Below are 24,544 nucleotides of genomic sequence, written 5' to 3' on the forward strand. Positions count from 1 at the left end.
GCACAAAGGTGAATTGAATTATTCAAGTAATTGTTGCTGTTTGACAGGTGTTTATCGAAAGGAAACCACCAGAACACTATCCCTCACAAGATAGACCAAAAACAGTGAATAAAGTAATTGTTTGATTGAAACTGTTTTATCATAAACTAATGATTAATTACATGTTGACTAAATATTTTATGTTACCCTTTCCTGATATGATTTAATAAATTCTGACTGCTGTCTCTAGGTTAGTCTTGTCTGGCACAAACACTTGTAGCTGAATGCATTGTTAATACCCCCCAAAAACATCTCCATTACCATGCTGTTTCATTCTGTGTATCTCATTAATCATTTACATAAATGTCTGTGTGTGCTACCTTGTGGTATTTTGTCCTGTGTTGACAGTTGCAATGGTCAAAATAACAAGCATTGCAAATATATTTATATATTTTATTTCTATTTTGGTCTAGTTGCCAGTTCCCACATCATAAATCGTGTACTCTGCAGGGTTTTCGCTCTATATAATATTACTTGTTGATGAAAAGAAAATCATATGATGTAATATACAGTACCAGTCAAAAGTTTGGACACACCTACACATTCCAGGGTTTTTCTTTATTTTTTACTTTTTTCTACATTGTAGAATAATAGTGAAGACATCAAAACTATGAAATAACACATATGGATGTTTTTTTGTTTTTGTTTAAATTTAACCTTTATTTAACTAGGCAAGTCAGTTAAGAACAAATTCTTATTTACAACGACAGCCTACCCCAGCCAAACCCAGACAATGCTGGGCCAATTGTGCACTGCCCTATGGGACTCCCAATCACAGTCAGATGTGATGCAGCCTGGATTCAAACCAGGTACTGCAATGATGCCTCTTGCACTGAGATGCAGTGTCTTAGACCACTGCGCCACTCGGGAGCCCAAATCATCTAGTAACCAAAAAAGTGTTAAACAAATTAAAATATATTTTATAATTGAGATTCTTCATGAAACCTCCCTTTGCCTTTATAAATGCGTTGCACACTCTTGGCATTCTCTCAACCAGCTTCATGAGGTAGTCACCTGGAATGCATTTCAATTAACAGGTGTGCCTTGTTAAAATGTTTTTGTGGAATTTCTTTCCTTAATGCGTTTGAGCCAAATCAGTCGTGTTGTGACAATGTAGGGGTGGAATACAGAAGATATTCCTATTCGGTAAAAAACCAAGTCCATATTATGGCAAGAACAGTTCAAATAAGCAAAGAGAAATGACAGTTCATCATTAAATTAAGACATGAAGGTGAGTCAATCCTGAAAATTACAAGAACTTTGAAAGTTTCTTCAAGTGCAGTCGCAAAAACCATCAAGCGATATGATGAAACTGGCTCTCATGAGGACCGCCACAGGAAAGGAAGACCCAGAGTTACCCCTGCTGCAAAGGATAAGTTCATTAGAGTTAACTGCACCTCAGATTGCAGCCCAAATAAATGCTTCACAGAGTTCAAGTAACAGACACATTTTAACATCAATTGTTCAGAGGAGACTGCGTGAATCAGGCCTTCATGGTTGAATTGCTGCAAAGGAACCACTACTAATGGACACCAATAAGAAGAAGAGACTTGTTCCCACCGTGAAGCATGAGGTGTGATGGTGCTTTGCTGGTGACACTCTTGGTGATTTATTTAGAATTCAAGGCACACTTAACCAACATTGCTACCACAGCATTCTGCAGTGATACGCCATCCCATCTGGTTTGCGCTTAGTTTATTTATTTTTATTTGACCAGGCAAGTCAGTTAAGAATAAATTCTTAATTACAATGACAGCCTATCGGGGAACAGTGGGTTAACTGCCTTATTCAGGGGCAGAACAAAATATTTTTTGTTTGTTGTTGACCTTGTTAGCTTGGGGATTCAATCCAGCAACCTTTTGGTTACTGGCCCAACGCTCTAACCACTATTTGACCAAGAAGGAGAGTGATGGAGTGTTGCATCAGATGACCTGGCCACCACAATCACCCGACCTCAACTCAATTGAGATGGTTTGGGATGAGTTGGACCACAGAGTGAAGGAAAAGCAGCCAGCAAGTGCTCAGAATATGTGGGAACTCCTTCAACACTGTTGGAAAAGCATTCCAGGTGAAGCTGGTTGAAAGAATGCCAAGAGTGTGCAAAGCTGTCATCAAGGCAAAGGGTAGCTACTTTGAAGAATCTAAGACATAAAATATATTAGATTTGTTTAACACTTTTTTGGTTACTACATGATTCCATATGTGTTATTTCATAGTTTTGATGTCTTCACTATTATTCTACAATGTAGAATAGCCTGCAAGGGGGCTTTTCTGGACCACTGCTGAGTTGTGGTGGTCTTACTGGTGCTTTTACAGTCGCCGAAACATCACCCAAGTGGGTACTACATTTCAGTAGTGAATGATCCAGCCTACCTACGGAGGAGGAGCTGTGACTATCGAAGACGACCAGGTGCCTGTTGAGGAGCTCCATGGCCTGTCAGTCAGATGTCTCTACCTCCCTGGCTGTACCATCTATGCTCCCTGTTCACAAGATACTACCTTTCTATACTGCCTATCATCTGAAGATGTGGAAGACCATCGCCCAAATACTGCAAGATCCCTATATTTGTTTTGATAAAGATGCACTATGCAGAATTCGCTCTGCCATTTCTTGGGTTCTAAAATTCAAATAGTTTGTCTAATTTATGTGACAAAACAAGCACTCATTGTGTAGAGAATCCTTATAACATCTACACCGCTGTGGAATATCTTTTCCATAACCAAAAATGTTCTATTTTCAGCTGTTTGAAGCTGGTGTATAAAACCAAAAGTAAAAGCAAAAACTAAACTTAAGAACGGGAAGTATAGAAAAAGTGCACATAGAATGGATCTACCGCTTCTTAGACTTGCTTTAAATGTCAATGAAAGATCTATTACTTACATTTTTATGTGAATTTGGTCAGCTCACCCAAAAAGTTACATATTGTAGCTTTAAATTGTTTTTGGTTTATTTTGTTTATAAAGCGACTTTGAAATTCTACTTGGAATGAAAGCGTTAGCTCTATAAAATAAATACATTATTATTATTATTTTTCTTATCATTATTATTATTATTATTATAATACCTAGCTACCAAGAAGCCATTTCAGACTATGAGTCAAGTTATCTTAGCTGGTATGCCTGCTAAATTGGTAGACACATTCCTTTCAATCTTTTACCCAGATTTTAGCAAAGATGCAGAGACGCATATTTACTTTCTTTAAAAAAAAAACAGGAGGATACAGACAGCTCAAGATGTATGCTTAGATATGCTGAAAAATATGCATATTTTTTTTACATTTTACATCGAATTAAGCATAATGATTATGGCCCTAGATAGCAGGAAAAAGCAGTTTTAGGTGTTTGAAAAATGCTAAATTCTCCAACTTCCTGACTGTGGGCGGTCACCTCCCCAGCCATCCTCACGTAATTTGTTCCCCCTCAGATTTTTTTTGGGGGGTGCATGACGCCCCTGTCTGCAGAAAATAAACAAGCTTTGGAAAACAGTTGGCTTGTTTCGTAGGCTACCTCTCTTTGCTCAATGACAATTACACAACGACCCCGCCCTCTTTGTCGTCCGATTGCGCCTGCTCAGTCCGCCCCTCTGTGCTTTCTCTTTCTCCTTCACTCTGCCCTATTGCGTGAGACCCAGACCGTTCTGAAACTCCGTGCATCGCCCTGCAAACAAGGTAGGGAATTCATAACACCAACAATATTTTAATCTCGGCTAGTGGAGTGATACTGAAATAATATTTTACTTATTTGATTGTTGTTTAGATGGCTCAAAGTGTGGAAGCGAGAGTATAGTGGGGTAGGCTACAGGACAGGGCAGGAGGCCTGACTGTCTGACAACTGCATAAGTCTCAGCACTTTTAGATATTCAGGAAATTACAACATTCGGACAAAGTAGACATCACTAGGCTATGTAGGTTAATTATAGGCTATAAATAAACGGATTAAATAGCTTATAATACATTTGACGCTAACTAGTGAGCATTGCGCACGGTGTTTCACGTTTAGTAACAATTACAGTCTCAGAATTTCAGCAGAATATTTAATTGTAAATCAATTCAATTGTAGATTTTGTGAATTGTAATTTTTTCCCCAAGAGTATCTGGTTCTAGCACTATAGATTTTTGCAAACATGAGCAATGCATTGAACTATGAACAATGGAGACCTAGGCTAGCCATCTTTCTATTCCAAAGGGCAATATATATGAGCCCATAAATTACGCCCTATAAAATCTAGTGTCAGTGTTTTTATAAAATGTTTTGTAAATTTGAATTCCCATTAACAGCATGGTTTGTGCCCCAGATACAAAGAGGGTTAGGTTTATCCTCGTGTTGGCACAATGCTCTTTACGCACGCTGGTTCTGATGTAACACGCAGAAATTCAATAATCCATGGACAGAAGGTCGGCCCACAACAGAAATGAAAGTGAATACGATTTGGAATTTCAAGTAGTTGTGAAAAAAAGGTAATCACAGTAAGTGTGGTTGTACGATTGCACAATAGGTGTTTTCCTATTTATAAACCTCTGACAGCCTCTTTGTCGCTCTCCGAAGTTCTGAAATCCAAATGCACCTATGGACAGCAAATAATGATCCAAGCCTTGCTTCTTTTTCTGGTAGTGTCTGAAGCTGTAGGCCTAGTCCTTTTAATAAGCCTGAAGAGAGTAGGCCTATAGCCAGTGATAGTACGTTCAATGGTAAAAGAATGCTGTTAATCACAATCTAGGTTCCTTGGCTACCTATAGTGTTGAGCAGATTAATATATAGCTCCATGTACACAGGCTGAATATCAACCCCAATAGGAAAATGGCTGTCCTGAAATGCCTGGCAGGAATTTACATTTTGGTCATTTAGTAGATGCTCTTATCCAGAGCATCTTACATGAGCATTTAGCGTTAAGTGTCTTGCTCAAGGGCACATCAGATTTTTCACCTAGTCAGCTCGGGGATTCTAACCAGTGACCTTTCTGCTGGGCTACCTGTTGAGTAGGCCATGTGGTAGCCACAGCTAACCCATGCACCACATGCAGCACATTCAGGCTATAAATTCACTAGGTGTAGCCTAATTTGACTGCCTTCGACCTTATCTCACACGCACACACACGAATAGTTCGCCTAATTTCAGTTCATGTGACAAAACAAGCAAGTGTAGAGAATCATTGTACCATCTAAACCGCTGTGAAATTAATTTTCAATAACCAAAAAGTATTTTCAACTGGTGTACAAAATGGAAAGTAAAAGATGCAATGAAACTTAAGCATAGGAATATTTCACATAGAACAGATCTACCGCTTCATATACTTGCTTTCAATGAGAATTATAGATCTATAACTCACATTTCTATGTGAATTTGGTCAGGTCGCCCAAAAAAGTACATACTGCAGCTTTAAGCCATTTATAAGCAGACCTTAAGTAAAGCATCACCCTCGCCTGTCCCTAGTGTCACGAACCGGCTCATAGCCCGTAACAGAGAGAGACAATAATAATAATATTTATTAACTGAAGTAACCTATATACAATAAACAATGGTGTGTGTGTAGTCAGTAATCAGTAGTGTAAGTGATTGGTTGCGTGCATAGATGTGATAATGAGGGGTGTTGAAATGTGCCCAAACAAACAAACAAAACAGGCACAAAAATGCCATAACCAAAATCCAACAGTGTGTCTGCATGGAGAGAGTCTCCTCAATGAATGGGGCAAAGGTGTGTCCCATTTCGCTGATGACCCTCCCAGCTCCGCCCACCAACATCCTAATAAGGAAAACAAGAGCAAAGAGAAAGAATATGGCAGACAGAGTGGGAGGGTCGTCACACTAGTCTGTCTTCATCACCAAAACAATGTCTCTGGGCTGGCATGATAATAACTTTTGCAGCTGACTGATATCCCCAACAGTGGTGCTTCTTTTGTTTGAATAGCATAAAGACCCAGGAATACAATGGTGAATACTGGCTGTCTGGTATCTACATTTCCCAGGATCCTACTGGATGTGTTATGTTCATCTAGTCATTTGGGCCAGCCATGTTGTTGTCTGAGTGTGCACATGTTTTCCTGTTCTGTGCATAGCTGATTTATGAATGTCCTTGTGACCCCTGGAGCTCAGTGAACGTGTGTTTGACATTTGTTTGGGGGACAGGCTAGTGAAAGGGTCAGAGGAGGTTAGTGAGTGAGAGAGAGAGAGAAAGAGAGAGTGGGGGGGAGTGAGGAAGTCAAGAGAGAGGAAAGTAGGGGTCAATGTTGGTGATAGGAAAGAGTGTGTGTCTATGGTGGTGTGGGTTGAGTAGGAGTGACGAGGTGTGTGTGAGGTTAGGGTAGCAGGAGGTAGAGGGGTAAAGCACCCATTTCAAAATGGCATGGTCATATGAGGCATGGTGTCAAGTCCACCTGGGTTATTTATAGAACAGGGGTCAGGGGGAGAAGGGGAAGGGGGAAGGAGAGGGTGAGGAAGCTGGGAATAAGGGACTGAGTAAGGAGGAATGGAAGTGAGAAGGAGGGGTGTAACTGACAAAGACAGATCCCAAACCGTGCTGGGTATGCAGAATGCCCCCTTTCATAAAGTCCCTGAGCATAGACAACAGCACTGAGACAGACATAGAGGACAGGATTGCTCTCATCTAATCACTCACATTATGGAGTGAGGTGTGTGTGTGTGTGTGTGCGTGTGTGTGTGTGTGCGTGTGTGTGTGTGTGTGTGTGGGTAGTAGTGGGTGAGTGAGTCTAAATTCCCAGTGACACCAGGGTAAACATCCCCACGGAAACATATCATCCACCTCACCGCTGTGTCTCGAAAATCACCAGATGTTCTCGGTACCACAGTAAGGTGTGTGTATGTTACCAGATCATCAAATGTTGTCATAGGTGGTATGTGTTTGTCGTCTATACAGCCATGGGCCCTTTGGGTGATAAACATATCAGCAGTTCTTTACGGGCCATAGAGCACTGCTTTATCAGTGCTGAGGACACACCCTCTGGTTCAGTATTATAGGGTGTCCACCCACTCTGCTCAGAGTGGGTGAAAACGTGCTTTGGTGATGTCATTTAACTTCCTTATGTTATAAAATACATTTTACCAAGACAAATATGATTTCTCATTTTCTGAATCATTCAATGGGGTCTTTCTCTAACATATCATTTAAAGCTGCAATATGTAACTTTTTGGGCGACACGGCCAAATACACACAGAAATGTTAGTTAGATCTGCCATTTTCATTGAAAGCAAATTTAAGAAGCCGTATATATGTTCTAGGTGTGCTATTTCTATGCTTCCTTTGCTTAAGTTTTGTTTTTGTGTCTTTTACTTTTGGTTTTGTACACCAGCTTCAAACAGCTGAAAATACAATATTTTTGGTTTGCACAATATATTTCACAGTGGTTTAGATGGTACATTGATTCTCTACACTATACTTGCTTGTTTTGTCACAAACAGAAATTAGGTGAACTATTAACATAGGGAACATTTAACACTATATCCCAAAAGTTGGATTTCGTAACCTAATACATTCAATAATAAGCACTGAGGTCTGTTGACAGAGCGGTGCAGCTTTCTCGCTGAAACTTTCGAGGATTTGACATTTTGTGGACGTTGTCTTCCAAGTTGTTTCTGCTCATTGCTCCATTTTCACAGAAACATTTGTTTTTGTGAGAAGTCTTCCAAAATGATCAGGAACTTCCTATTAATATGAACAGTGTATACTAAAATATGAAAATACAACAAATCAATATCTATCTTACATCTGTATTGTTTTCTGTCCTCCGGATTTGAGAAGAAAGATGAGGAGTTCAATGGTAAACCTGTCAGGTGCCTTAATTTGTCACGTTCCTGACCTATTGTTCCTTTTTCTTTTATTTATTTAGTTGGTCAGGGCGTGAGTTGGGGTGGGTTGTCTTTGTGTGTTTTGTCTAGTTTAGGGTGTGTGTATTGTTTAAGGGGTTTTTAGTATGTATGGGGTTGTGTTCAGTGTAGGTGTTTAGGAAAGTCTATGGTTGCCTGATTTGGTTCTCAATCAGAGACAGCTGTTTATTGTTGTCTCTGATTGGGAGCCATATTTAAGGCAGCCATAGGCTTTAGGTGTTTGTGGGTAATTGTCTATGTCATTGTGTAGTGGTCAGTGTCAGCACCATTTGTTTATATAGCTTCACGGTCGTCAGTTTGTTGTTTTGTTTCGTTCTTTGCACGTCTCTAATAAAAAGAGAATGTATTTCTCCCACGCTGCGTTTTGGTCCTCTCTCTCTTGTCAAGACGATCGTGACATAATTCTTGCACAGCATCCAGTCTAAATGCTATTTTCCTGATTTTTGGCCACTTTTTTTCTCTGGCCTCCATTGATTGAGTCTCCCTAATCTTTACCACCCTACTAGGGTAAAAACACCAACACACAGAGTTACACATGGAAAAAACAAAATATACAGTCAATAACACAATAGAAAAAAAAGTTTATATACAGTGTGTGCAAATGAGGTAAGATAAGGTAAGGCAATAAATACGCCGTAGTGGCGGAATAATTACAATTTAGCAATTAAACACTGGAGTGATAGAGACTGGAGTGATAGATGTGCAGAAGCTGAATGTGCAAGTAGAGATACTGGGGTGCAAAGGAGCAAACTAATAAAAAATAAATAACAGTATGAGGATGAGGTCGTTGGATGGGCTATTTACAGATGGACTATGTACAGGTGCAGTGATCTGTGAGCTGCTCTGACAGCTGGTGCTTAAAGTTAGTGAGGGAGATATGAGTCTCCAGCTTCAGTGATTTTTGCAATTTGTTCCAGTCATTGGCAGCAGAGAACTGGAAAGAAAGGCGGCCAAATAAGGAATTTGCTTTGGGGGTGACCAGTGAAATATACCTGCTCAAGCCTGTGCTACAGGTGGGTGCTGCTATGGTGACCAGTGAGCTGAGATAAGGTGGGGCTTTACCTAGCAAAGACTTATAGATGACCTGGAGCCAGTGGGTTTGGCGACGAATATGAAGCGAGGGCCAGCCAACGAGAGCATACAGGTCGCAGTGGTGGGTAGTATATGGGGCTTTGGTGATAAAACGGATGGCACTGTGATAGACTGCATCCAATTTGCTGAGTAGAGTGTTGGAGGCTATTTTGTAAATGACATCGCCGAAGTCAAGGATCGGTAGGATAGTCAGTTTTACGAGGGTATGTTTGGCAGCATGAGTGAAGGATGCTTTGTTGCGAAATAGGAAGCCGATTCTAGATTTAATTTTGGATTGGAGATGCTTAATGTGAGTCTGGAAGGAGAGTTTACAGTCTAACCAGACACCTAGGTATTTGTAGATGTCCACATATTCTAAGTCAGAACCGTGCAGAGTAGTGATGCTGGACGGGCGGGCAGGTGCGGGCAGCGATCGGTTGAAGAGCATGCATTTAGTTTTACTTGCATTTAAGAGCAGTTGGAGGCCATGGAAGGAGAGTTGTATGGCATTGAAGCTCGTCTGGAGGTTAGTTAACACAGTGTCCAAAGAAGGGCCAGAAGTATACAGAATGGTGTCGTCTGTGTAGAGGTGGATCAGAGAATCACCAGCAGCAAGAGCGACATCATTGATGTATACATAATGTGTATACATAATGTGTAAACATAATATATATAATGTGTTCTGTCAAATGTGAAGAGCTCAGAGGAAAGTGACAGTGATAGTTTCATTGCATCAGAGGCTTTAGAGTCACTCACAGTGGTGCATTGACTGATGATAACCATGACAGTATAAGGCATGCAACTAAAAGACCGCTTCAGCTATCCTTTCCAAATCCACTACCAACAAAAGGTACAACTCAATATGAAAAACACAAAGATTTCTTGTTCAGTTAAGCCAAAGCAGACCAACCTCACAGTACACCCACCACTAGCATTGTTGTGAAAACAGTGAGAGATTGCATGCCTAAGTCTTCTGTCCTTCCTTGTGCTCTTCCCCACATCTGAAGAGTCATGTCAGACAAAGGAGGAGAGAAGGCGAGACTGGTGAGGAAGGAGGAAGCGAGTCCAGCATCACAGGCCATTCAGAACAAAGGAGCTCCCTGTGCACCATGTTGCCACAAGGGTGAGTGAGAGAGGTGGTGAGAGCAGGAGGTGGGGAGACAAAGATGTCATCAGGGTCCCCTGGACTGTCTCAATAGATTGATCAATCTATCATTCAGATGTTACGGATGTTTAGCACGTATTACAAACACAAGTGTCAGAGAGTACTTAAAGGGATACTTTGGGATTTTGGAAATTAGGCCTTTATCTACATCCCCAGAGTCAGATTAACTTCTGGATACCATATTTATATCTGTGTGCGGTTTGAAGGAAGTTGCTAACTATTGCTACCGCAATTGATAACTAGCTTTAGCACAATGACTGGAAGTCTATGCTGCCCTACCAAGCAAAAAGACAGTAACTGCTCATTTGGTCGAAAATGAGTTAATGTCATTTTTGCTACATTAAATACATGCTTAATCATGTTGACAAGTGTCCTGCCTCTATTGTATTGTGTTTTGGAGAAAATGGGGGTCATGTTAGCAGTAACTGCATAAAGTTACTGTTAAACCAAGGTAAAAAAAAAAAGGTTTTCTCAGTTCCACACTATGAGCTGTTACTGCCTTTTTGCTTGGTAGGGCAGATTGGGTATCTGTTAGCAGCCTCGTGAAACTACCTCTAACTTCCTTCATAATTGACACAGAGACATAAAAATGGTATCCACAATTTCATCTGACTCTGGGGAAGTAGATAAAGGGCCTCATTGTCAATATCCCGAAGTATCACTTTAAGAAACACTGAGCTTTTTCCCACTCCCTACATTCCTGGTCTCTATTCTTGCCCTGTCCTTTTCTCCATTCCTTCGCATCTATGGATGTGTGAGGACTTGATAGGTAACATGATACGTAACAAGCCACTAATCTGAAAGGGCATATATTCAAGTGGTCATTGAGGAAAATAAACCATGAAAGGAGACAAGGATAGGAAGGTATTAGGAGTGTTGGGACAGCGCCTAGTCACCATCAAGAGCAGAAAGATACACACTGCCAGCAAAGTTACCTCACACACACACACACACACACACACACACACACACACACACACACACACACACACACACACACACACACACACCGGTCCTATATCAAAGCAGAGACACAGGGGACCCTGGTGACATTATAAAAGCTAGCATAGTGCAGTTGTGTGCAGTGGGGATAGTTGTTGAACCGGCCAAACTCTGACTTAGGCTTACTGTCGTTCAATAGCGCATAGTGGCATACTAGTGCGAGTGCTGTGACGTATACTGTGATTGCTATATGGCATACATCTTCTTCCACATCTTCTTAAGCTAACAGCTTCAACGCAGGCAGCTAACTACTAACAGCGCTGACTTAGGCAATAAAGTGGCAGGCTTTTAAAGGCACAGTTCACCCCAAAATCAAACAGACTTTGATTTAGGGCAAACTATTCCTTTAATCTTAAGGTGGCTCAAATCAGGCTGTGCCATGTGGTTTCCTATTTAGAGAGATGTTTACCTGGTATACCAGAGGTCAAAAGACAAGCAGTCCCTCCCTCGTAAGAGTCAATCCCATTAAGTTAAACCGTGCTAGCTAGCGGTTTGCTAATAGACTGATGCCGTGAATAAATGGAGTTAAATCAATTGGCTGGGCAAGAATGGGGATGTGGGGGGGAGTGAAAAGCAATATATCACAGGCCCAGTAGACCAGATCAGGGCTACTGTAGCTGGCCCGGCCGTCAGTACTTGACAGTACATTGATTTTACAAAGCACACCTTTATAAAAGAGAATAAGATTCCCAAATTTAGCTCAGTGACAAGGCTCCAACACAACTTTGGAAACTACTTTAGTATGAAGCAATGAATTTATACTAATGTGAATATTATTTAGGACACAGTCAAGGATTGTGTGAGCACCTTACCAAGAGGAAGGCATTAGTGGGCCTGTAGATCCACTAGTTAGTAGACACTGTGTGGTGTATGTTGAAACCTTTCTAGAGCAGCGTGTGGTGTGTGTGACTGTGAACGCATAGATAGATGCTGTGTGGACACTGTGTCTAGTGCTAGATGCTGTGTGGACACTGTGTGTAGGCCTAGATGCTGTGTGGACACTGTGTGTAGGCTTAGATACTGTGTGGACACTGTGTGTAGGCCTAGATACTGTGTGGACACTGTGTATAGGCCTAGATGCTGTGTGGACACTGTAGGCTTAGATGCTGTGTGGACACTGTGTAGGCCTAGATGCTTTGTGGACACTGTGTAGGCCTAGATGCTGTGTGGACACTGTGTGTAGGCCTAGATGCTGTGTGTAGTTCTAGATACTGTGTTGACACTGTGTGTAGGCCTAGATGCTGTGTGTAGTTCTAGATGCTGTGATGACACTGTGTGTAGGCCTAGATGCTGTGTGTAGTTCTAGATACTGTGTTGACACTGTGTGTAGGCCTAGATGCTGTGTGTAGTTCTAGATACTGTGTTGACACTGTGTGTAGGCCTAGATGCTGTGTGTAGTTCTAGATGCTGTGTGGACACTGTATGTAGGCCTAGATGCTGTGTGTGTTTGTTTCAGTTCAAAGCCACACAGCTGTGTTCTGTGTGAAGTTATAGGTAGGTGCTGTGTTGGAACTTTTCTGCGTAGAAGTGTGATGTGTGCTGGAGTGGGCGCTCCGTTTGATCAGCCTTTTGCCTCCTGTGAGTTAAAGAAGTGATGTTGTAGTATCAGAGATGCACCACCCTAACCTGTCCATCTCTCTCCACAGTCGCCATGGCGGTTCCTCCTGCATACTCGGACCTGGGAAAAGCCGCCAAAGACATCTTCGGCAAGGGCTATGGTGAGTCATCAAATCACCCCCTCCACCACACCACACAAGGAGAAAGGGGGGAGACACCTGCATATTTCATGTGTCTGTACGCTCTTAGGATAACTCTAACATCTGTCTCTCGCTCTCTCTCTTTCTCTCACCCTCTGAAACCATAAACCTCAGCTGGTCATCCAGGACTGTGTGACCTCTAGCCTTTGATTTACAACCGTCAGGGGATGGGGGCTGGGACTCTGTGTGTGTGTTTAGACGAGTTTCATCCTCAGTCATAATGAGTTAAACAGTGCCTCGTCATCTTTCTTTCTGACACTCAGATCAACTTTTCTGCAAATGTTCTTGTTTCACAACTGTGAAGCTTGGATGACCCTCATTGAAAACAGTCATGTAAATTATGTATACAACAACGAAGGTCCAAATGTGGTTTGCTCCTCTGTTTTGAATATATACAGTATATGATGTATGTCATTTAGCAGATGCTTTTTTATCCAAAGTGACTTTAATCCTGGTGTTGTAAGTGCCTTGCTCTACTAACTGAGCCATACAGGACCATGAATAGAGACATCATTTTTCTCTTCCCCCTCCTTTTCTCTCTAGGCTTTGGAATCGTGAAACTGGACCTAAAGACAAAGGCCCAGAGTGGAGTTGTAAGTACAACCTCTCTCTCTCTCTCTCATATTTTAGGAGGGTAATTATTACATTTTGGCTTCACTCGATCCGAGTGACCCATTCATTTGTGTGTTTGCATGTCTGTGCGTGTAGTCTGGCCCTATAAGCCTCATGTCTAGGCCCTAGCGCCTCAGGGCTGAGCAGGACAATCAAAATGGCTGACTCACTGTCTGTCTGCTGGTGGTGTTTGTGTGTGTCTATCGGAAGAGTCTGGCAGACTGTTTAACTCAGCTTGGTACATTACTGTCTATCTGACTAGAATCTCCTTATACGTTAGAACAAAATGGATCCCGCTCACAGCATTGCTGTTCCCTGAAACTGTCAGTTGTCCTCTCTTAAAAGTGTTAGGGGTAGCATTGCTCTGTGCAGGATTATTTAGGTTGGTGTGTGTCATTATCTTCATCTAATTCTCACCTGTACACATGTTGGATATGTATCTTTCCAGTTTGGATAACTAATCTAACTCTCCCTCTGACTAAATTCAATCACCAAGAAGACTTTACTTGGACTTCTCAGAAAACTCAACCTTATCTTGTAAAATGAGAGATTGTACAGCTCTGATTCACAGTTCAAACACATTGGTGCAGTGTTGGTGTCTCTGGTATACAATATGTAAATGGGCATCTTATCTTCTTTCTGAAAGAGTGGAAAAGTGATTGAGTGTGAATACCTGTGTGTTTCTGACTTAACTCTCTGCCTCTCTATTCCTTTGCCTTTTTTGTGCTTCCTCTCTGGACTTCCATTGTCAGATGGTAAGGGTCTGTGTGTGTGTGTGTGTGTGTGTGTGTGTGTGTGTGTGTGTGTGTGTATCTGTGTGTGTGTGTGTGTGTGTGTGTGTGTGTGTATCTGTGTGTGTGTGTGTGTGTGATTGTGTGGAGCAGGCTTTTGCTCCCTGCAGGCTTTCTTGCAGCAGTGTCCCAGCTGATTGATACCATTCCCCCTATACTGCTAAAACTATAACATCATTAACTCCTCTCCATAGACACACACACCTTTAGAGTGGTCTAAGTGTCCAGGTTACTGCTTTATAGGCTACTGGTTACTGGTCAGCCAGTGACTAGATGACTGTCTTGACCAACAAACAGGGTCTCTTCCCTCAGCTCACAGCCTTCTCCTAGCATCCTTTCCCCACTCACCTCTCCATGGATTCCCCCAGTGTCTAACACAGTGGTCATCAACACTAGATTTGGTTCCAGCTCAGCACTAACACACCCGATTCAACTACTAAAGGTCTAGAGGATTAGTTGATTAGTTAAAGGAGGTGTGCTGGGTGGAACAAAAGCCTGGACACTGTCCAGGACCAATGTTGGTGATCACTGCTTCAGGGTATCTACCACTACTCAAAATAGTAGCTACTGGCTATAACCAGTCATGCAAACCTGAGAGGAATTGCTTGGCAGAGATGTGGAAGTGGTGCTCATCTCTTTATTTTTTCTCTCGCTGTTTCTCTCTCTTTATATATATATATCTTTCTCTCTCTTTCTCTCTTCAGTGAGGAGTGTGCTAAGCTCTCGTTCAGACTACTCTTCTGTATCAGTTCCCCTTCTCTTTTCTCTCCCTTGCTCCAATTTCTTCTGCTGTGCTCTCTTACTTTTCTGCTATTAACCATCCCTCATTTCCCCTCTCCTTCTCCAACCCCCCTGCCTCCTCTCTCTCCGCCCCTCTCCTTCCTTCTCTCAGGAATTTTCAACCTCAGGCTCCAGTAACACAGACACAGGGAAGGCAGCAGGTAACCTGGAGACCAAGTACAAGGTGAAGGAGCTGGGCCTGAGCTTCACCCAGAAATGGAACACAGACAACACCCTGACCACAGAGGTCTCCATGGAGGACCAGGTGAGTTTGAAACCAGTTTAGCCTAAAACCAGGTTACATTACACTTAACCATCCCCTGACAGCACTTGATATTGACTCATTCAATGAAAACGGGTGTATATACGCAACGTTTGAAAGTCAGTACTATTATTAACCATATTGTTCATATTGTTTTGTGTCTTCTGTTCCACGATATGTGATATACCTCCTCTATCCTGTATGTCTGTAGCTGGCTAAGGGCTTGAAGCTGGCCCTGGACACGTCGTTTGTGCCCAACACTGGGTAAGCTGATCACTCACTGATCAATCTTTACCTCCCCGCCTAATCTTTAGTAGTGCACATGAACATGAAGGATTTTGAAATAATCACAGCACCAGTATAGACGTAATACGGCCCATAATGTCACATGAAGCCTGACACCCTCTCTACTTTTATCTGGCGCCTTCCTCTCTGTCTGCAGTAAGAAGAGTGCCAAGCTGAAGACTGGCTACAAGCGCGACTTCATCAACTTGGGCTGTGACCTGGACTTTGACATGGCCAGCCCCACGGTCCACGCTGCTGCTGTGCTGGGCTACGAGGGCTGGCTGGCCGGGTACCAGATGGCCTTCGACACAGCCAAGTCTAAACTGGCCCAGAACAACTTTGCCTTGGGATACAAGACTGGGGACTTCCAGCTCCACACCAACGTGTGAGTACCACAACTCCTAACCCTAACCTTCATTTCTACCCATAACCACTACCCCTGAGCCTAACCACTATCCCCAACCCTGACTATAACCTAACCACTATCCCCAACCCTGACCCTAACTACTACCCCTAACCACTATCCCCAACCCTGACTATAACCTAACCACTATCCCCAACCTTGACCCTAACTACTACCCCTAACCACTATCCCCAACCCTGACTATAACCTAACCACTATCCCCAACCCTGACCCTAACTACTACCCCTAACCACTATCCCCAACCCTGACTATAACCTAACCACTATCCCCAACCCTGACCCTAACTACTACCCCTAACCACTATCCCCAACCCTGACTATAACCTAACCACTATCCCCAACCTTGACCCTAACTACTACCCCTAACCACTATCCCCAACCCTGACCCTAACTACTATCCCTAACCACTGCCCCTGACCCTAACTACTACCCCTAACCACTATCCCCAACCCTGACCCTAACTACTACCCCTAACCACTATCCCCAACCCTGACCCTAACCACTACGCCTGACCCTAACTACTACCCCTAACTACTACCCCTAACCACTACACCTGACTCTAACTACTACCCCTAACCACTATCCCCAACCCTGACCCTAACCACTACGCCTGACCCTAACTACTACCCCTAACTACTACCCCTAACCACTACACTTGACCCTAACTACTACCCCTAACCACTATCCCCAACCCTGACCCTAACTACTACCCCTAACCACTACGCCTGACTCTAACTACTACCCCTAACCACTACGCCTGACTCTAACTACTACCCCTAACCACTACATCTGACCCTAACTACTACCCCTAACCACTACGCCTGACTCTAACTACTACCCCTAACCACTACGCCTGACCCTAACTACTACCCCTAACCACTACACCTGACCCTAACTACTACCCCTAACCACTACACCTGACCCTAACTACTACCCCTAACCACTACGCCTGACCCTAACTACTACCCCTAACCACTACGCCTGACCCTAACTACTACCCCTAACCACTACGCCTGACCCTAACTATTACCCCTAACCACTATCCCCAACCCTGACCTTAACTACTACCCCTAACCACTACGCCTGACTCTAACTACTACCCCTAACCACTACGTCTGACCCTAACTACTACCCCTAACCACTACGCCTGACCCTAACTACTACCCCTAACCACTACGCCTGACCCTAACCACTACGCCTGACCCTAACTACTACCCCTAACCACTACGCCTGACCCTAACCACTACGCCTGACTCTAACTACTACCCCTAACCACTACGTCTGACCCTAACTACTACCCCTAACCACTACGCCTGACCCTAACCACTACGCCTGACTCTAACTACTACCCCTAACCACTACGCATGACCCTAACCACTACGCCTGACCCTAACTACTACCCCTAACCACTACGCCTGACCCTAACCACTACGCCTGACTCTAACTACTACCCCTAACCACTACGTCTGACCCTAACTACTACCCCTAACCACTACGCCTGACCCTAACCACTACGCCTGACCCTAACTACTACCCCTAACCACTACGCCTGACCCTAACTACTACCCCTAACCACTACGTCTGACCCTAACTACTACCCCTAACCACTACGCCTGACTCTAACTACTACCCCTAACCACTACGTCTGACCCTAACTACTACCCCTAACCCCTACGTCTGACCCTAACTACTACCCCTAACCACTACGCCTGACCCTAACTACTACCCCTAACCACTACGCCTGACCCTAACCACTACGCCTGACCCTAACTACTACCCCTAACCACTACGCCTGACCCTAACCACTACGCCTGACCCTAACTACTACCCCTAACCACTACGCCTGACTCTAACTACTACCCCTAACCACTACACCTGACCCTAACTATTACCCCTAACCACTATCCCCAACCCTGACCTTAACTACTACCCCTAACCACTACGCCTGACCCTAACTACTACCCCTAACCACTACGCCTGACCCTAACTACTACCCCTAACCACTACGCCTGACCCTAACCACTACGCCTGACCCTAACTACTACCCCTAACCACTACGCCTGACCCTAACCACTACCCCTAACCACTACGCCTGACTCTAACCACTACGCCTGACCCTAACTACTACCCCTAACCACTACACCTGACCCTAACTATTACCCCTAACCACTATCCCTAACCACTACGCCTGACCCTAACCACTACGCCTGACCCTAACTACTACCCCTAACCACTACACCTGACCCTAACTATTACCCCTAACCACTACCCTTAACCACTACGCCTGACCCTAACCACTACGCCTGACCCTAACTACTACCCCTAACCACTACGCCTGACCCTAACCACTACGCCTGACTCTAACTACTACCCCTAACCACTACGTCTGACCCTAACTACTACCCCTAACCACTACGCCTGACCCTAACCACTACGCCTGACCCTAACTACTACCCCTAACCACTACGCCTGACCCTAACTACTACCCCTAACCACTACGTCTGACCCTAACTACTACCCCTAACCCCTACGTCTGACCCTAACTACTACCCCTAACCACTACGCCTGACCCTAACTACTACCCCTAACCACTACGCCTGACCCTAACCACTACGCCTGACCATAACTACTACCCCTAACCACTACGCCTGACCCTAACCACTACGCCTGACCCTAACTACTACCCCTAACCACTACGCCTGACCCTAACCACTACGCCTGACCCTAACTACTACCCCTAACCACTACGCCTGACCCTAACTACTACCCCTAACCACTACGCCCAACCCTGACTCTAACCTAACCATTGACCGGCAGAGGTTGCTTTCTGTGCTACATTTGCCAACTGACCAGTCATGATCCACCAGAAGTTGATTTAAAAGCTATGTAGCACCGTACTGAATAAGTCCATGGTGTTTTGTCCTCTCAGTAACGATGGTACAGAGTTCGGCGGCTCCATCTACCAGAAGGTGAACTGCCACCTGGAAACAGCCATCAACCTGGCCTGGACGGCCGGCAGCAACAACACACGCTTCGGCATCGGAGCCAAATACCAGCTGGACAAGGACGCTTCCCTGTCTGTGTGTACCACAACCACACATACATAACCACACAGAACCACATACCTGTCCATAATGCCAGGACTAGAACCACACAACCAGCCAAATGCGTGCTTGTCTCACCTCTGTGTCTGTCTGTCTCCCCCTGCAGGCCAAAGTCAATAACGCCAGTCTAATTGGAGTCGGCTACACACAGGCCCTCCGGCCAGGTAACTCAAATCACCTTAACCTTTACCTGTATCTACCAGATGCCGAGCTACATCTGTCTATATCTACAAACCTTGACTATTAGTACCAGAGGAGTTGGGTAGAAGAAAGGAAATAGGTTATGTCTACTATATAGACTGAACAAAAATATAAACGCAACATGTAAAGTGTTGGTCCCATGTTTCATGAGCTGAAATAAAAGATCCCGGAAATGTTCCATATGCACAAAAAGCTTATTTCTCTGAAATTTTGTGCACAAATTTGTTTACATCCATGTTAGTGAGCCAAGATAATATATCCACCTGACAGGTGTGGCATATCAATAATATGATTAAACAGCATGATCATTACACAGGTGCACCTTGTGCTGGGGAACATAAAAGGCCACTAGAAAATGTGCAGTTTTGTCACATGACACAATGCCACAGATGTCTCAAGTTGAGGGAGAGTGCAATTGGCATGCTGACTGCAGTAATGTCCACCAGAGCTGTTGCCTGAAAATGTAATGTTAATTTTTCTACCATAAGCCACCTTCAACGTCCTTTTCGAGAATTTGGCAGTATGTCCAACCGGCCTCACAACTGCAGACCATTTGATGGCGTCGTGTGGGTGAGCGGTTTGCTGATGTCAACGTTGTGAACGGAGTGCCCCATGGTGGCAGTGGGGTTATGGTATTGGCAGGCATAAGCTACAGACAATGAACACAATTGCATTTTATTGAATGCATAGAGATACCGTGACGAGATGCTGAGGCCCATTGTCGTGCCATTCATCCACCACCACCATCTCATGTTTCAGCACAGTGTCGACCTGTCATTCAGGGCAGGTGGGGCAGAGTCCCAGTAAGGCAGCTCTAAAATGCAGGTGTTTCAGCCTAGTTCAGTGCTTTCTGTGGTGTTGGCGCTGCCAGCGGAAAATACGGAGCGTAGGGGTTGGTAATGTTCTCTAGTTGCGCCGTGATTTGCTCAGTGTTCTGTCACTCATAGGGACACTACATCACCGCAAAATCTACGGGGAGAGTTCGGAAGTTCAAGCCCCTTGGGTGCTACCATAGAGTTACATTCACCTAATACCTTTTTTGCACTATTGGTTAGAGCCTGTAAGTAAGCATTTCACTGTAAGGTCTACACCTGTTGTATTCGGCGCACGTGACAAATAAACTTTGATTTGAAGTGCTCTAGGTCATTGGCCACAGATAAAATGATGTCAAATCACGTTATATCTACCGTAGCTTTGATTGTACCGATCATGTCAACATCATACTTTCAAAATCTTAGCTAGCAAGCTAGACAGGCAGTCATCATCATAAATCACGTTGACAATCTACTGGCAAATCCTTTTCAATCTTTGTCATATGAAGAGAAATTACAGATAAAACGTATCGGTGCTCATCGGCCATTGGACATAAACATTACACAACAAGTTGAAAATCTCAAATTCAACAATGAGTGGTTTTGAAGGAATCAGTGGCTAACTGCAAGCATTGCATTGCAAAGCAATCTCTAGCCTGTTATTCAGTGGAGTGGGTGTGTGGTCCTGGGTTTAAGGGTCTCTTTTCCAAGCTTAAAAGGATAACCATTCACATGCCATGGGCCAGAAAAGGTTGAATACATTGGCCATGCTGTCAATCCAGCATGACTTCTGCTGCCTTCAAAACAACTGGGAAATCTCAGACTTCAGTGAGTTCAAGACAACTGGGAACTTGAAAAAAACTACCTCTGACTGGGAAAATGTGTTTTGTATGGTCATCCAACTCGGAATTCCAAGTCGGGAACTCGGGCCTCTTTCTACAGCTCCGACCTGAAGATCATTGACATCATGATTCGACCTTGTTTTTTTCCCAGAGTTCCCATTTGTCTTGAAAGCACTATTAATCCAGAGAATGCCAGACTTTGATGACAAAGTTTTATGACAAAATTTGCCCACAAGGATCGCCACGCCACCTTCCTGTTCAAGTGAGCACAGCACAACAAGGTGAGACCAAAAATGTCTTGTATGCTGATGCTGCTGCATACATTTTGGGGCTCCCGAGTGGCGCAGCATCGTCCGGGTTAGGGTTAAGGGCTAAGTCACTGCATCTCAGTGCTAGAGGCATCACTACAGACCCTGGTTCAATTCCAGGCTGTATCACAACCGGCCGTGATTGGGAATCCCATAGGGCAGCGCACAATTGGCCTAGCATCGTCCGGGTTAGGGTTTGCCCTAACCCGTAGGCTGTCATTGTAAATAAGAATTTGTAGCCTATAGCTTGTTTTAGAGAAATGTAGTCATCTAATATTGTAAGAGCTTGTCTGCTTATATGCCCCCTTTATTTATCCTTCGGTTCTGACTTTGTGTACAGGGATAATACTGTAAGAATGGCCCATGTTCCGAATTCTGTCACTGTACATTTCAAAAGTGCTGAACAAATAGTTATATTGACTACGTCTGTTTTAGCTCGCTCATTAATGTCTTAATCGAAATGACGGATTGTCTCTTATCCGCTCGTCGTCCCCTTATGCCACGGTTTGTACATCTCAATTGTCAGTAGCAACCAGGTGTTTAAGCAAGTCAGCCATATCAGCTATTCTTTTTTAAAGGCAGTAAATGGGTCTGAATGAACTGTTTCGCTGCCAGACAAGGCTCCGCTGATAGCCAGGTGTAGCCTGGTGGTAAGGATTCACTCCATGGTGCTGAAAAGAAAGCTCTGCTGTTGGGAAAGCGCTAACAGTTTGTGGGCACCATTATAGTGCAATTAATCTATTGCATCTAAGAAAATGTTTTTGAGTTTGCCCCAAGATGTACATGCTAAAATCACCACTGTTTCAGCATGATAATTTTTTACCTTTATTTAACTAGGCAAGTCAGTTAATAAGAACAAATTATTATTTTCAATTACAGCCTAGGAACAGTGGGCCTTGTTCAGGGGCAGGACGACAGATTTGTACCTTGTCAGCTCGGGGATTTGATCTTGCAACCTTTCGGTTACTAGTCCAATGCTCTAACCACTAGGCTACCCTGCCGCACCATAATGCAAGGCCCCATGTCGCATGGATCTGTACACAGATGCATATCTGTATTCCCAGTCATGTGAAATCCATAGATTAGGGCCTAATGATTTTGTTTCAATTGACTGATTTCCTTATATGAACTGTAACTTAGTAAAATCTTTGATATTATATTTTTGTTCAGTATATATTTTTGTTCAGTATATATGAAAGGACTAGTACTTTCTGTGTTAAGACTGGTGTCTCTCTCTCTAGGAGTGAAGCTGACTCTCTCAGCTCTGATCGATGCGAAAAACTTCAATGCAGGCGGTCACAAGGTTGGCATGGGCTTTGAGCTGGAGGCATAAGGATGGAGGGAAGAGGAGGAGAAGGGGATGAGAGAAGAGAAGGAAAAGAGCCTCAATGACACCTGACACATCTCCACCTCTGTATGCAACACACACACCTTCCGAGTCTTTTGGCCATAACCCTGCAGCCCTTAGCACCCTCTGAGACCTCCAGTACTGTTGAGAACCCAGTTGTTTTTTTGGTTCAGCATCTCTCTGTATCATCTCCTTAGCAATACCAGTACGTAAAGAAACATTACAAACCCCATTCACCAGATAGTATACTACTTATGACTACTTCATATAGGGCTCTGGTCCAAAGTGGTGTAATATATGGAGAATATGGTCACAAGTCAACCTTGTGTTCCACTTCCTCCCCAAAAGCAGACATTTCTCATTTTCTTTGTGAGATGGGATCGTAAGCATCTTTTTAGTAGGGTTTTATTGTGTGGTATAATTTCACTTTGCCTGAGATCATGTATTTAATTTACTTTTGACTTGAATGAGATTGACAGTAGACTTTGTCTATGTGTGGTACATTCTATCGAGTCTATCAAAGCCAGTAGGGAGTTGTTTTGAAGGAACAACTTATTTAAACATGTCATGATGTTCCCCTGTACCAGACATATATAGACCTTTACAGGCCTTTCTGTGGGCGGATGATCACTTTCAGTGACACATAAACAGGGACACAATGATACGAGCATACTGGAATAAAATGGGTAGTTTAGAACTCTATTAAAAATAGGCGACTGGTTGATTTTCTTTTTCCAAATTCTCTTCTTGTGGTTCAGAGTTTTGAGAAGACAGAGGAATGTGTGGGTATTTTCCAAACCTCTTTGTCATGTTTCTTTTTTGTCTTTTCATCTTTGAATTCTATCTACCACATTATGTAATGTTGTGTCTGTGCTGTGCTTGGAAGAGGGAAGGTTGTTGATAGTTGAAACCTCAAACTGACTTTAAGGAATAAAGAAGATTGTCAAACACTTTGAGTGTCCTGTATTCAAAATGTTTAAAGTCATGGTAGTAATGTCATGTCACCATCATATGTTTTGTTTAAAGTCATGGTAGTAATGTCATGTCACCATCATATGTTTTGTTTAAAGTCATGGTAGTAATGTCATGTCACCATCATATGTCGAGCACTCTTATCGATCTGTGGTGGTTGAAGTTTAATTCAACCAGATACACGTACTTACACATAATAATAGACCACAGTTAAATCAAGTAAAATACAGAAAAATAAAACAACCAATTAATATACTGCAATAAATGTTGAAATATCAATTATTTTAAAATGTTAACAATTAAAAATAAGTATATACACAAAAACAGAGGATATTCTGCATCAGCCTTAGTAATGTACATAGAGATCCAGCATAAGGCATCATAAAATATACAGTTTCAAACCAAAAAATCCCCAAAAGCCCAGTTCTAACTGTTATAGAATGCAGGGTTCTCCCCAGGATTTTTTAATAAGGTTGTGATTTTTGTGTTTTTTAACACCTGTAACTGCCATTTCCTGCAATCTAGACCCAGAAATTGCCCTATATGATAACAAATAAAGTAAAAATATATATGTTTTTACATAGTGGCACAGCAAGTCCACAATGGGGCCTCTTTTACATTCTTTGGGGAGAACCGTGAGAATGGTAATTGAATATAAAAGCTACAGCTAAAACCTTGGTCAGAGAATATTTTGTGGCAAGCATAAAAAACATATTTGAAAGATTAGGAATCATCACCAGGGGCCAGACCAGACTTTTCTAGAACAAGTACCACCAGGACTTTAGTCAAGAGGACAACCAGTGGGATTACTGGTTTTGATTGGACCAGGCCACTGGTTTAAATACAGCTATGCCAGTGGTCAACATCATTTTCCTCATTCAAACCTACACCCTTTAGAGCAGGATTACATTTACATTTACATTTAAGTCAT

General features: G+C 43.2%; 1 protein-coding gene across 3 annotated transcripts; it reads left to right on the forward strand.

The window, feature by feature from the left end:
* Positions 1 to 3,597: 3,597 nt before the first annotated feature.
* LOC120039021 (voltage-dependent anion-selective channel protein 2-like) lies at positions 3,598 to 23,592 on the forward strand. 3 transcript variants are annotated; one of them, XM_038984560.1, is made up of 11 exons: positions 3,598 to 3,707; positions 9,957 to 10,072; positions 12,763 to 12,834; positions 13,417 to 13,466; positions 14,238 to 14,240; positions 15,169 to 15,321; positions 15,530 to 15,582; positions 15,761 to 15,988; positions 18,956 to 19,106; positions 19,237 to 19,294; positions 22,535 to 23,592. In XM_038984560.1, exons 2-11 carry the CDS (start codon positions 9,961 to 9,963, stop codon positions 22,624 to 22,626), a joined length of 972 nt encoding a protein of 323 aa, XP_038840488.1. In that variant the 5' UTR covers positions 3,598 to 3,707; positions 9,957 to 9,960; the 3' UTR covers positions 22,627 to 23,592. The 3 variants fall into 3 exon arrangements, with proteins under 3 accessions (XP_038840488.1, XP_038840489.1, XP_038840490.1); XM_038984561.1 differs by lacking the exon at positions 14,238 to 14,240; XM_038984562.1 differs by lacking the exon at positions 9,957 to 10,072 and having other exon boundaries at positions 3,614 to 3,707.
* Positions 23,593 to 24,544: the final 952 nt, after the last annotated feature.

The sequence above is a fragment of the Salvelinus namaycush genome, unplaced genomic scaffold, assembly GCF_016432855.1.
Source record: "Salvelinus namaycush isolate Seneca unplaced genomic scaffold, SaNama_1.0 Scaffold248, whole genome shotgun sequence".
NCBI classification, from domain to species: domain Eukaryota; kingdom Metazoa; phylum Chordata; class Actinopteri; order Salmoniformes; family Salmonidae; genus Salvelinus; species Salvelinus namaycush.

Bases quoted from the DNA above. Each gene is read 5' to 3' on its own strand.
- LOC120039021 (XM_038984560.1), top strand. From the start codon at position 9,961: ATGTCAGACAAAGGAGGAGAGAAGGCGAGACTGGTGAGGAAGGAGGAA. The intron at 15,989-18,955 runs GTGAGTACCACA...TTGTCCTCTCAG, and splicing joins TTCCAGCTCCACACCAACGT to TAACGATGGTACAGAGTTCG. The intron at 19,107-19,236 runs GTGTGTACCACA...CTCCCCCTGCAG, and splicing joins ACAAGGACGCTTCCCTGTCT to GCCAAAGTCAATAACGCCAG.